General features: G+C 66.2%; 1 protein-coding gene across 1 annotated transcript in view; it reads left to right on the top strand.

Moving 5' to 3' along the window:
- PTP4A3 (protein tyrosine phosphatase 4A3) overlaps positions 1 to 10,601 on the top strand; it is a 23,587-nt gene extending 12,986 nt beyond the window's left edge. Inside the window, exons 2-6 of the mRNA XM_024741292.1 lie at positions 2,482 to 3,411; positions 5,400 to 5,492; positions 7,744 to 7,874; positions 8,515 to 8,589; positions 10,337 to 10,601. Coding sequence (XP_024597060.1) covers positions 3,307 to 3,411; positions 5,400 to 5,492; positions 7,744 to 7,874; positions 8,515 to 8,589; positions 10,337 to 10,454 — 522 coding nt within the window. The 5' untranslated portion in view covers positions 2,482 to 3,306 and the 3' untranslated portion in view covers positions 10,455 to 10,601. The remainder of the gene's footprint in view (positions 1 to 2,481; positions 3,412 to 5,399; positions 5,493 to 7,743; positions 7,875 to 8,514; positions 8,590 to 10,336) is intronic.
- The last annotated feature ends 1,882 nt before the right edge of the window (positions 10,602 to 12,483 follow it).

The raw sequence follows: 12,483 nt of genomic DNA on the forward strand, positions 1-12,483 counted from the left end.
ACCCCAGCCCACTGGTCCCAGCCCCGCCCACGGTGCTCCCATGCCCCCCCTCCTTAGCTCTCCTGGGACCCCACTGAGCCGTGGTCCTCCAGCCTCCCCCCAGTATCATACAGGGTCCGGGGTGCAGAGAGGCTGGTGCTCTCTGAAGCCCTCTGCAAACTCCAGCTTCTCAACCAGCTGTGCCACCGGGAATGAGCCTCCTGGACTTGAGATTGAGAACGCCCGCGAGGAGCACTTCCCGGGGCCTGGCGTGGTCAGGGCCCAGAGAAGCCCCTCCAGCTCTCCCTGGCTGGTTTATTCATCTGCAAACAGGGGCCAGGATGGGGCCTCCCCTAACGGGTCTGGAAAGGAGGACTGTTCTGGACATAGCAGAGGGCTCAGAGCCGGCCCGGGTGGAGGCCGCTGGGGTCCCAGCCCAGCAGTGACGTGGGGCCGGTGGTAGGAAGGCCAGAGGGAGGGGCCTTGGGCTCCCAGAAGGGCTCCCGCATCATGGGGGGTGGTGGCCAGGAGCAGTGGCTGGTGGACTTGGGTCAGCCCTGCCTGGGGGCCTGCTCAGTGACCTCACCAAGGGGGTGTGGTTAGGAGGGAGGGCCCCTTCCTGGGGGGAGGCCACAGGCCTGGTTGAGCCACAGGCCTGGCTGCCTGGGGCAGGAAAGGGGGCTTTCACTGCTTTGCTCTCACCTGGGGGTGTGGGCCCTAGACATGGAGGAGACAAGTGGGGTGTGTGGCTAGAGCCCGACCCGGCCTGGGCAGTGATCTCGGTTCAACCTCGGCCCAGACCCTGACCCCATTCTAGCTAGGGCTGGGCCCCCTGACCCCTGCCAACGGGTGACCCTTGAGGCTCACGTGGGCAGCAGTGTGGTGTGGCTCTGGACCCTCAGCTCTGAGGGCCATCCAGGGACACTGGCAGAAGAGCCAGGCCATGTGCCCTCGCCCCCGGGGTCTCCCCAGGTGTCCAGCAGCTATGTGCCGTGAGGTGGCGGGTCAGGCCCTTGGAGAGGCCTGTAGTCCTGTGGCTTCCTGGTAAACACGCACGCACACAGGAACAGCCCGCAGCCCCAGGAGGAGCAGGTGTTTGTGTGCTGCTCAGGGCGCCCGCGGCTGGTTCCTTCCTTGCCTGTACTGGGAGCGAAGCTCGTTCTGGGAGGGTGCAGGATCCCTTCTCCCTGTCTTTTGCCCCCTCCCCGGGGACGCCCGCGTAACCCTCCTAGACAAGGCACGGAGCAGAGTGTGAGCCTGGGAGCGGCGCTGGAGGCCCTCCACCGCGTCCGGGTCCCAGCTGCGGGCCCTGTCTGCACCCAGGTTGAGGCTCCAGGGGCCCAGCCGGCCTGGTGGGCAGCTGGGGAACGGGGTGCTGGGCGGGGCAGAGGTAAGAGTTGTCTGCCGCGGGGGATGGAGGACCTGCCGGGTGAGCAGGTGGGATTGGGCCAAGCCCCGTGGCCGGGGGCGTCCGCTGACCACTGGGTTGTGCTGGAGGGACCTTGGCAGCATCTCGTTTGGCCCCTCACTGTACAGATGGGGAAACTGAGGCCAGTGATGTGCCCAAGTCCTCCCAGCCCGTCTGTGCGGGTGGGAGTGAGGCTGGCTGGGTGCTCCTGCTGGGGCCCCTGGCCCTGGCCCTTTGGGGCCTAGAGAGTGAGAGACAGGCACGAGGTGCTTGATGGCTGTCTCTGTGGCCCAGCAGCATCCCTCCTTGAGGCCCTGTCACAGCGGGACCCCACTCCTGGCCACCTGCACTGTTACCATCTCGGCAAGCACCTGGTGGCCGGTCCTGGCCACTTGGCCCCTGTGGTCTGTCCCCGCTTCTCCGAGCTGCTGCAGGGCAGAGCCGCTTGTTTACCTCCGGTGCGTGGCCAGCCCTGTGGGCGAGTGGTGGACGGTGGCCCAGGGCAGAGGCTGATCAGAGCCGGAGGTTTCCCTGGGGAGCCCTTGAGAGATGCGTAAGGTGGTGCATGGCTGTGAGTGAGGCTGCCACACCCTCAGCCCACTGTGCTCTGGCGCCTTGGCCTCTGCACCTGAGCCCCTTTCCCGGAGGACCGGCTGGCCCAGAGCAGTGTGGGCTTGGAAATGCCACAGAGGCCGGCGTTCTGCAGAGGAGGGGGTGACTGTCCCGGGGCGGGGGTGGACATCCTGGGGTGTCCGGGCTCAGGGGATGGGGGCTGGGCCTCTGTTACCACAGACGGCCCTGAAATCTGTGTTTCGGGGTTCAGCACGCTCCCGGGGGAAGGGTATGTCCCTCCTTCCGTCCCTCTCTGCCCTGTCCTGGTGGCTGTCCCGTCACCTCAGGGGCCTGGGTCAGCTCTAGCAGGAGCCGTCCTTCCTTGGGCTCCCAGATGGGGAAACCGAGGCCCAGGGAGGGTGGCTCGCTCAGCGCGGCCTTGTAGCAGGGCCCGGGAGAAGCACCGGCTGGGACCCCTCCCGGGAGGTGGGGCACCCGGGGACCCCTTCCCTTTTCACTTCTTTTTCTCCCCTCCTCCCCAGACGCTGCCTGCCGCTGACCAGCCCGAGATTTATGGAGAGGGCCTCAGAGGGCCACTCTGAGTGCCGCTGCGGCCGGCATCGCCGCCGCGCCTGCTGCTGAGACCCCGCGCCTCCGGCCCTCACCATTGCCCTCGCCCGCCCATGGCCCCCGCCGCCCGGCCCGGGGCCGGCGCTGCTGCCTGAGCCCCCTGCCCCCTTCCAGGACTCGCCGTGCCCCGATGGGGTAACGTGACGGAGGCCCCGTGTCACAGCTGCCTGCTCCCACCCCAAGGCCGCCCCGTTGGTTCAGTTTGAGTTCATTCTTCCTTTGGTCCTTGGGGGTTTGGGGCCTTTGAGTGAAGGCGGCCGTCGACCTGTCCACGGATGCAGACGGGGCGTCCCCAGCGACAGGAGAGCGCTGGCCACGGCCACAGCGGCCGGACTCACTTTGGGCTTTTTAAAGATTTCTTTGCTGACTGTTTTTGGTTGTCGTTATTTTTGCTTTTGCCCCCTTGTAATTATCCAGCACGGAGAGGCAGGAGCTTGGACTGGTCCATTTTACTTCCGGGGGGCTCTTTCGTTCCTTTCGTTTTTTAAAGAGTTGGGTTTTCTTTTTTATCCACGTGTTAATCCGGGCAGCATCCTACCCCCTCCCAAGTATTTGCACAACATTTGTGCGCGGTGCTGGGGGGCAGGTTTTTAAAGAAGCATTTTCTCTCTCTTGGACAAGCACAGGGATCTCGTTCTCCTTGGGTTCTGGGGGTGCTGCTGGGGCCTTCTCCCACCCGCGTCCCCGGCCCCGCCTGCAGCCCTTCCTGGGCGCCGCCCCGCCTTCGGGGTGCAGCCATGGCGCGGATGAACCGGCCGGCCCCCGTGGAGGTCAGCTACAAGAACATGCGCTTCCTCATCACGCACAACCCCACCAACGCCACCCTCAGCAGCTTCATCGCGGTGAGTGTCCAGCACGCCCGGCCGCGCGGCCGGGGGCCTCCCGAGGGCCGCAGAGTGAGACGCAAAGCTGTCGGCCCAGGGACTGCGCTTGGGAGCGGAGCTGCCAGCCTGGTTACAGGGTCCCCGGGGGGCACCCGAGGGTGTCCTTCCCGCAGAGCCGGTGTGAGGACTGCGGGGGTATCCGCTGGGCCCGCTGGGGCCTGCAGGGTGGGCAGCGGGAGCCCACACTGCACGAACAGAGGCAGGTTCCGGCAGGAGGAGAAACGGGCCTCGCCTCCTCGGGACGTCGCCTGTGGCCGGCGCAGTCCCGAGCCTTTGCTGGCCGTTTGGCCTCTGTGCAGAGGCTGAGCGAAGGAGGAGGGGGGGGTCCCCCATGTGAGGACTGGCTGCTTCAACAGCCTGGACACAGGCGGTCGCAGGGCACGAAGGCCAGCTGCATGGCCAGCCCAGGCCGCAGGAAGCCCACCGGCAGCGGGGGAATCCTTGGGTTAGAACGGGCCGGCTGGGGGCTTCAGGCCACAGATATCTGTGTGAGGAGGGGCTGGGCGGGAGTCCGAGGCGGCCCCGGGATAGAGTGACCGCCGGACCCTGGGAGCCAGCAGGTTGAGGTGTGCGCTGCTCGTGGCCGCAGCAGATGGGCCACGTGGCAGAGCCTGCAACTCTCCACCTGGCCCCTGCAGGAGACTGGCCTCTGGAGTGCCCCTTCCTGTTTGCAGAGCCTGTGGCTGTGTGCAGGGCCATTTGTGGCCTCAGACCTCCAGCCATTCCCTCTGCAACATGAGATAAGCTTCCTTGAGCGCTTGTCCTGGTTGAACAGGGGCCTGGGCACGAGAGGACTTCAGCAACTCCGTAGGGAGAGGCAGTGGGCACCCTGCCATTGGGGGACCTGGACCCTGGATGTTGAGGTGGGACCCTGTAGGGGAGGGCTGTCCCCCTGTATAGCCTGTGATTAGGGTCAGGGCTGAGTGTGACCAGGATTAGGGCTCAGTGTGTGATGGAGGGTCAGGACTCAGTGTGGGAGCGGGGTCAGAGCTCAGTCTGTCACTAGAGGCAGGGCTCCGTGTGTGACCGGGGGCAGCGCTCAGTCTGTGATGAGGGTCAGGGCCCAGCCCTGGGCTGGGTGGAAGCACCCTCGGCTGCGGGCACAGAGGGATCTGAGGCGCCCCTTTGGCCTCAGAGCCCTGCACCACCGCCCCCCGCTCCCCGCATTCTCAGAATAGCTCTGTGCTGTCCTCACCGGGTCCAGTGTCCCCGTTGCATGATGAGCAAGGTCCAGCAGCTGGTTCCTCACTGCTCCTAAAATAGCTGCTGGGAGCAGGTCGGGGTGGGTGCAGCCCCGGCACGTGGACCCCGTGGAGTGGAGCCCTCCGCCCCAGCGTATAAATATCCCTACGCCTGGCTGTGACCTTCTCCCTGGCAGCCGGGGGCTTCCCCGCTGGTGTGCAGGGCCTGGCTCCCTCCTGGGTGCCATCTGGGCAGGCGCCTGCCCTCCCTGCCCCGAGGCCTGCCCCGCCGAGACTCCAAAAGCCCCTGTTCGGGGTCTGGCTGTGCCCCTTGACTGGACTTGTCCCTGCAACCCTGGCTGGGAGGGCTGCCCAGAGCAGGGACCGTGCAGGGGCTCTCGTGTGGGCTGGTGGTGTCCTATCCCTGCCTGGGGACCCAGGATCTTTGCCTGGAAATTGCTGATGTGATCTGGGGCCCTGAGCACCCGAGAGGAGGGAGGTAGTGCTAGGAAGCTGGCTCCCGGCTGGGTAGCCACGATGGCAAGGAGGGTCGGTGGGGACACCCTCCCTGCTGCTGGGTGGGCCCAGGGACAGTTGCCCCAGGAGCATCAGGAAAGACTGTCCCACCCTCGGCAAGTCACTGAGCCTGAAAGTCAGTGAGCCACTGGTGATTCACGCTGGGTGTCAGCCTTTCTGCCCAGTCAGGGGGTCCCCAGCCCTGAGCCCCGCAGTCCCGGCTCAGCCCTGCCTTCCTTCCCCTGCCAGGACCTGAAGAAGTACGGGGCCACCACCGTGGTGCGTGTGTGCGAAGTGACCTACGACAAGGCCCCGCTGGAGAAGGACGGCATCACCGTCGTGGTGAGGCTGCCGCGCGGGGCGGGGCTGCAGGGGGCTGGGGCCCCGCACCGGGAAGCAGGCACGCGTGGCCTCTCCGCGTGCGCCCTGCTGCGCCCCCCTCGCCGTGTTCGTGTCCAGGCCTCACCTCTAAGGGTCTGGGCTGCCTCAGGGGCGCACCTCTGTCTCCCTGCCTGGCGTTCGGGGCCCTGTCACCAGGCAGCGGGTGCCTCCGGGAGGGTGGGCTGGGGGCACCTGGCGGGCCCCTGGGGAGGCTCTACCGAGGCGGTGGGGAGGGACCCTGGGGGCTGTTTCCTTGGTCCCCGGTGCTGGGGACCTGCGTCTAGGCGGCAGGCCCTGTGGGATGGGCCATGGGTTTCCCGGACTTCTCCCTGGCAGCCGGGGGCTTCCCCGCTGGTGTGCAGGGCCTGGCTCCCTCCTGGGTGCCATCTGGGCAGGCGCCTGCCCTCCCTGCCCCGAGGCCTGCCCCGCCGAGACTCCAAAAGCCCCTGTTCGGGGTCTGGCTGTGCCCCTTGACTGGACTTGTCCCTGCAACCCTGGCTGGGAGGGCTGCCCAGAGCAGGGACCGTGCAGGGGCTCTCGTGTGGGCTGGTGGTGTCCTATCCCTGCCTGGGGACCCAGGATCTTTGCCTGGAAATTGCTGATGTGATCTGGGGCCCTGAGCACCCGAGAGGAGGGAGGTAGTGCTAGGAAGCTGGCTCCCGGCTGGGTAGCCACGATGGCAAGGAGGGTCGGTGGGGACACCCTCCCTGCTGCTGGGTGGGCCCAGGGACAGTTGCCCCAGGAGCATCAGGAAAGACTGTCCCACCCTCGGCAAGTCACTGAGCCTGAAAGTCAGTGAGCCACTGGTGATTCACGCTGGGTGTCAGCCTTTCTGCCCAGTCAGGGGGTCCCCAGCCCTGAGCCCCGCAGTCCCGGCTCAGCCCTGCCTTCCTTCCCCTGCCAGGACCTGAAGAAGTACGGGGCCACCACCGTGGTGCGTGTGTGCGAAGTGACCTACGACAAGGCCCCGCTGGAGAAGGACGGCATCACCGTCGTGGTGAGGCTGCCGCGCGGGGCGGGGCTGCAGGGGGCTGGGGCCCCGCACCGGGAAGCAGGCACGCGTGGCCTCTCCGCGTGCGCCCTGCTGCGCCCCCCTCGCCGTGTTCGTGTCCAGGCCTCACCTCTAAGGGTCTGGGCTGCCTCAGGGGCGCACCTCTGTCTCCCTGCCTGGCGTTCGGGGCCCTGTCACCAGGCAGCGGGTGCCTCCGGGAGGGTGGGCTGGGGGCACCTGGCGGGCCCCTGGGGAGGCTCTACCGAGGCGGTGGGGAGGGACCCTGGGGGCTGTTTCCTTGGTCCCCGGTGCTGGGGACCTGCGTCTAGGCGGCAGGCCCTGTGGGATGGGCCATGGGTTTCCCGGTGCCTCGACCAGAGCCCTGGGGCCAGCCCTCTGGGGAGGACGCCGAGCCAGGCGACCGTGGTGAGAGTGGTGGAAGGGTCGGAGCCTCAGGGTCAGACGGGCCTGCCTGAGTCCCGCCTCTGCCCCTTCCCCGCTGAGTGACCCCAGTTTCCTCACCTGTAGAGCGTGGGTGCTTGAAAGGCACCAGGTGAAGGGGTAAAGCGACCCGTGGCACAGGGAGTCCGCAGCCTTTCGCACCCCTCTCACTGCAGCAGGAAGGATCTGAGTTAGACTTACAGCCGCCAGGCAGACCGGTTTCCTCCAGGGGTTGCTGAATCTGGAGTCCGGCAACAGGATTAGGTGACCCGGGGGCCTAGCCTTGGTGGGCACATGTGGATGCACTCAACGGCACGAAGTCTGCTCCACTGGGACTTAAGTGCTTCCATCCTCACTGGGCCCGGCCTGCTCTGTGCAGCTGTGCTGGGGGCTGGGGACACAGACAGGCACACGTCACCATGTTTGTGGGCCAGACCCCTTGGGCTTCCTGACCCAGAACCTCTCAGGCTGGGTGGGGGTCAGGCTTTGACCCCAGAATCGCAGTGTGGGCTGATGGGGAAGGGGGTAGGGCTCCCGGGGCTCCTTGAAGAAAAGAGCAGGGTGTTCCGGGGAGGCTTCCTGGAGGAGAGGGCAGCTGAGGGAGCGGAGAGGATGAAGAGGAGCCTCGCAGTGGGGAGCTCCCTGGCCCTGTGCCCTGGCCCTCACCTCGTGGGCTCCCGACATCCTCTGTGCTTCCCGAGAGCCCATGGGCAGGCCAGCCTGTGCCCCTCACCCCACCTTCCGGTGCGGAGGGCCCTCACGGGCTGCTTCCTTCCGCAGGACTGGCCGTTTGACGACGGGGCGCCTCCACCCGGCAGAGTGGTGGAGGACTGGCTGAGCCTGCTGAAGACCAAGTTCTGTGACGACCCCGGCAGCTGCGTGGCTGTGCACTGCGTGGCCGGCCTGGGACGGTGAGCTGGCGGGGCAGGGCAGTTGGCTTGAACTTGGGGACCCTGTGGCCTGGCTCACTCTCGGATGTGGGTGCTGAGCCCACATCACACACGACCTCCTTCCTTGGAAGTTCCCAGACCTGGGCGGGGAGGAAGTCCTTCCCAGAGTCTGACCCTGCTCCCTCCTGCTGTGGTTGGGACTGTGTACTTGAGCAGGAAGGACTGCCAGCCCCGCCCCTCTCCAGGCACAAAGGCCCTGCCCCCAGCAGATAGCCTGGGTTTCACTGACGGACCCAGGTGGTGGAATCCCCGATTGCAGAGGGACTGGCTGAGTGGGGTTGATAGCCAAGAGTCAATCTCTTATCCACAACCAGACCTAAGCCCAGCGCTTTACTCTCCCTCCTTCAACCCTCCCACCAACATATTTACGCACAAGGAGCCTGAGGCACAGAGAGGTTGCCTGGCTCACCTGAGGTCACACAGCAGGGTCGGGAGGAGCCTGTGCCCTCCACAGGGCAGGGCAGGGCAGGGCACTGGGGGAGTCTGGGCAGCCCTCAGGCCCCAAGGGGGAAGGCATTGCTCTGTGTCTTCAGTAGGCGGCCTGTCAGGGGAGGGGTTGGGAGTAGAGGCTTGGGTGATTTCGTTCTGCCGTCCGCTCTAGGGCTCCGGTCCTTGTGGCTCTGGCCCTCATCGAGAGTGGGATGAAGTACGAGGACGCCATCCAGTTCATCCGACAGTGAGTGGCCGGTGGGGGAGGGCGGTGGTGAGCGCTCAGGGGTCCGGGTTGAGGGGGCCCTTATCCTGTGCTCCCCGCCCCGCAGGGACCAGTGCCCTGCCAGTGGCCACTCCTGACCCGTGTCCCCGGGGTGTCCTCTGAGGCATCCCCCGGTCCAGTGCAGCCTCCTTTTGTGGTACCAACGTACCGCTCAGGCCGCCTGGCCCTGACTGAGGACTGGTGTCTGAGTGTGGCCTTCTCCCCTGGCTGGGAGGTATGAGTGAGGAGAGGCTCCAGTGAGGGCCTGGCTGGTCCCACCTCCGTGGCCCGCGGCTCCCTCAGCCTGGGGCGCAGGGCAGTCCAGACAGGCTGGGCTGTGCTGAGTAGCGAGCAGGCCAGCGTAGGGAGTTGGGGCGAACAGCTCTTTAAGCCTCCAGCACTCCTGATGAGGGGTGGCATTCTCCTTACCTGGGAGAGGAAGGACCCCCAGAAGCTATCCAGCCCAGCCCCCCTGTGAAAGGAACCTCCTGTGGCACCTGCCCACCTTCCCCAACACCCCAGGGACGACTGACGCACGGCGGTCTTTCAGAGCTGCCCTTCCGAAGCCCTGGCCCCTGGGGCCTCTGCCCCAGCTTCTCAGCCCCCACGGGGGTCTCCCCCCTCCTCCTCCTCGGGTGGGGGGCTCCTGTCTCTACCACTGCTCCGGGGAAAAGAGCCCTGGTGGTGCAGGGTCTTGGGGTGTCAGCAGGGACAGTGGGGCGGATGGCAGAGGACCTGGGCCTGCACTGGGCCTGCCCCCGCCCCCAGCCCAGCCACCGTGTGCGTGTGTGTGTGTGTGTGTGCGTGCGTGCGTGTGTGTGTGAGAGACACGCACGCTCTGTGCCTGTGTGTGTTCTTGTGCTGCTCCCCCAGTGGCGGCTCCCAGGGCACAGCCACCTTTCTCCCAGAGGCAGGCTTGTTTACCAGCCAGACAGCCAGGCCTGCGTGCACCCGTGGGAGCTCAGGCCTCCTCGGGAGCCCGGCACTCCTTCACACACGCGCGCACACACAGGCACACGCTGTTTCTCTCCGTGAGCCTGTGTGCAGCTCTGCGCCTTGGTGCAGATCCAAGGGGCACCAGGGCGAGGGCCGGGCGTTCACCAGAGCCCTTCCTGCACCCACCTCGTTGGTGGTTCCCCAGCTTGAGGCCCGAGGCCCGTGATTGGGGGCTGGGCCCAACCTGGTGACTCAGAGAAGCACAGGCTTGCACCTCCCCCGCTCACGTTTCCTTGGCCAGAGCAAGTCTGTGGCCACGTCTGAGGTCACGGGCGGGTGGGGACAGATGGCCTCCAGAAGCGCACGGTGGGCAGCCCTAGGTGCCCTCACACCTGGGCACCTGAGGTCCACCTCCCCCCTCCTCTACTCCCCCTCCCAGCCAGCCGGGATGCCCAGGCTCCACCCCTGCGGCCTCTGGGGTCCCAGGGCCTGGGGGTGAGGTGGTACCCAGGTAGACGCGGGGACCTTGTGGGTGGGGGTCAGGGAGCCAGCCTGGAGGAGGTGATAGCCAGGTGAGTCGAAGGCCAGCAGCGGTGACTGCAGGTGATGGGGGAAGGGTGATTCTGGCCGCAGGAACAGCCCGGGGAAAGGCCTAGTGGCGGGACGGGCTCTGCTGGCTACGAGGACCCGCTCCAGCCCCACTGGACTCTGGTGCCTCGAGGCCCTGGGGCAGGGCAGGTGGCCGAGCCCGGGTCCCGCCTGATCCCCGCCCACCCCCGTTCCGTCTGCTCAGGAAGCGGCGTGGAGCCATCAACAGCAAACAGCTTACCTACCTGGAAAAATACCGGCCTAAGCAGAGACTGCGGTTCAAGGACCCACACGCGCACAAGACCAAGTGCTGTGTCATGTAGCTCAGGACCCTGGCGCCCTGGCCTCGGCTCAGCGGGGCTCCATCTCCCTCCTCTCCAGATGCCTCAGCACACCCGCCACCAACGGTCCGGCCCGCCCCACGCGCCCTTTGCTGTCTCCTGTCACCGTCCCCCACACGCGTGTGCTCGCACCACTGTCTGGTCCATCCTTCCTTTTGTCTACATGCCCGCGTCTGTCTCTTCCTCTGTGCCCCGTGTGTCTCTGTCTGTGCCCTCGGCTCCTTCTGTCCCTCTGAGGCTTAATTCCCCCTAATCTCCCCCTCACCCTGTGTCCCTGGCTCTCCTGCCAGTGCCCTGCGCCTGCCCCTGGGCAGCTCTCCTCTTTGGCCCGTTGGTTTGGGGGCTGGTGTATTTTTTAACCACTGGGCCCGGCCCCTCCCCTGCAGCCCCTCCCCCTGACCTGTTCTTGGCACCTTAAATTATTTGGTCTGGGGCGGTCAGATGTTCTGGACACTCGAAGGCAATAAAACCGGACCCTGTGGCTGTGTGTGTTTGGAGAGTGGGGTGGGGGCCAGGCGGCCTCGAGTGGGCAGGCGGGGCCCTGGGAAGGCCCCTGAACAGGACGGGGCCGGCAGCCCCTCCAGCCGGCTGTGCTGGGGGGCCCCCTGGCGTCCACGCCGAGTCCTTGCGCTCCCTGGCTTAGGGGCAGGGGCCATCCCAGATAGACCAGAACAAGGGCTGTGGCCTGAGCAGGCTCTGCCCAGTTGCCATGGTGCTGTTTCAAGGCTCCTGTGCAGGACGGGGTGGGTCATCTGGTAATTCCTCAGGGCTTGTGTCCACTGGGATGGCTGCGCTGCCCCCACCAGGTGTCCTTAGAGGCCCAGAGCAGGGAGCGGGTGATGGTGGCCGACTGGGCCTGCCGTGATAGGTCAGAGTGTGTGTGGGAGGGGCGGGGTCTGCCTGGGGGCATGGGTTGCCCTGCTCCCAGCCTCCCTGTGTGCAGCTCTCAGCTCTCGCAGAGCTGGGGGCTGGCCCCTCCCTGGGTCGGGTGGGCTGCACCTTCCCCAGGTGGGAGGGTGGCCCAGCCACCAGGTCACAGGCCCTGTCTCCCCGCCTCTGGTCTGCCTTGGCTGGCCTGGCAGTGAACTGTTGCTGCTGGTACGGTTAATGGGGCACCTCCCGTGAATCTGGGTCTAGAGCCCCCCGCCCTGCTGGCCAGGACTGGGCTCCCACCACTTCAGACTTCTCCTTTCTCAGTTCCCCTGGGGGCTTGCCCGGTCACCATTGGCTCCAGGAAACTGTTGGGTCCAGGCCCACCCAGCTCTGAGCTTTTACTAAACCAGACTTCCCAGAGGGAGGGTGAACTGGGGCCGGGTGGAGGGATGTGCGGGAGGCCTGCCTGCCCCACTGCCCAGAGGTGGCCAGGGGGCAAGTGCTGGGTGAAACCAGGGAAGTCCCCCCGTTTCAGGAGAGATGGCACTCCTACCCACCAGCTGGACCGAGGAGACCCTCCCCCTCAGGCCTCTTGGTCCTGAAGGAGTGCAACCCTCCCCCCCAGGCAGGGGGTTGCAGCGGAGGAGAGATGGGGGGGCACCCGCGGAGGTCTGTGGACAAGATGGAGAGTTGTGAAAAGGCAAACCCACCTAGAGCTCCTCCTCAGGTGCCCTGTTCAGAGATGCACAGACGGGGAGACGGGGCTCCCAGGTGGAGAGGGGCCGCCAGCTCTACCAAGAGTTATTTCCTCCTTTCCCCAAACACACCCAAGAACACAAGTGAATCTGGGGTGTGTCCATGAAGTTGCTGTATTTTTTCAACCCACCATCCAGGTTTTGGGGTCTCCTGGGTGCCAGCCGTGTGCAGCCCCATCCCTGCCCCGAGGGGCTCACAGTCTAAAGGGGGTGGTGAGCCGGCTAGGGGGGTGCCCGGCCTCAGGAGGGGCTGACGAGGGGCAGGGGACCTTGTTTGGCAGGGCCTCGAGGGATGGGGCTTGTGGAGGTGTCGAGGCTGGGGATGTGGACAAGGCGCTCCAGGTGGAAGCTCTGTCTGGGCGGAGTGGGGAGGGTCAGGAAGG

Source organism: Neophocaena asiaeorientalis, unplaced genomic scaffold, assembly GCF_003031525.2.
Source record: "Neophocaena asiaeorientalis asiaeorientalis breed wild unplaced genomic scaffold, Neophocaena_asiaeorientalis_V1.1 scaffold177, whole genome shotgun sequence".
NCBI classification, from domain to species: Eukaryota; Metazoa; Chordata; class Mammalia; order Artiodactyla; family Phocoenidae; genus Neophocaena; species Neophocaena asiaeorientalis.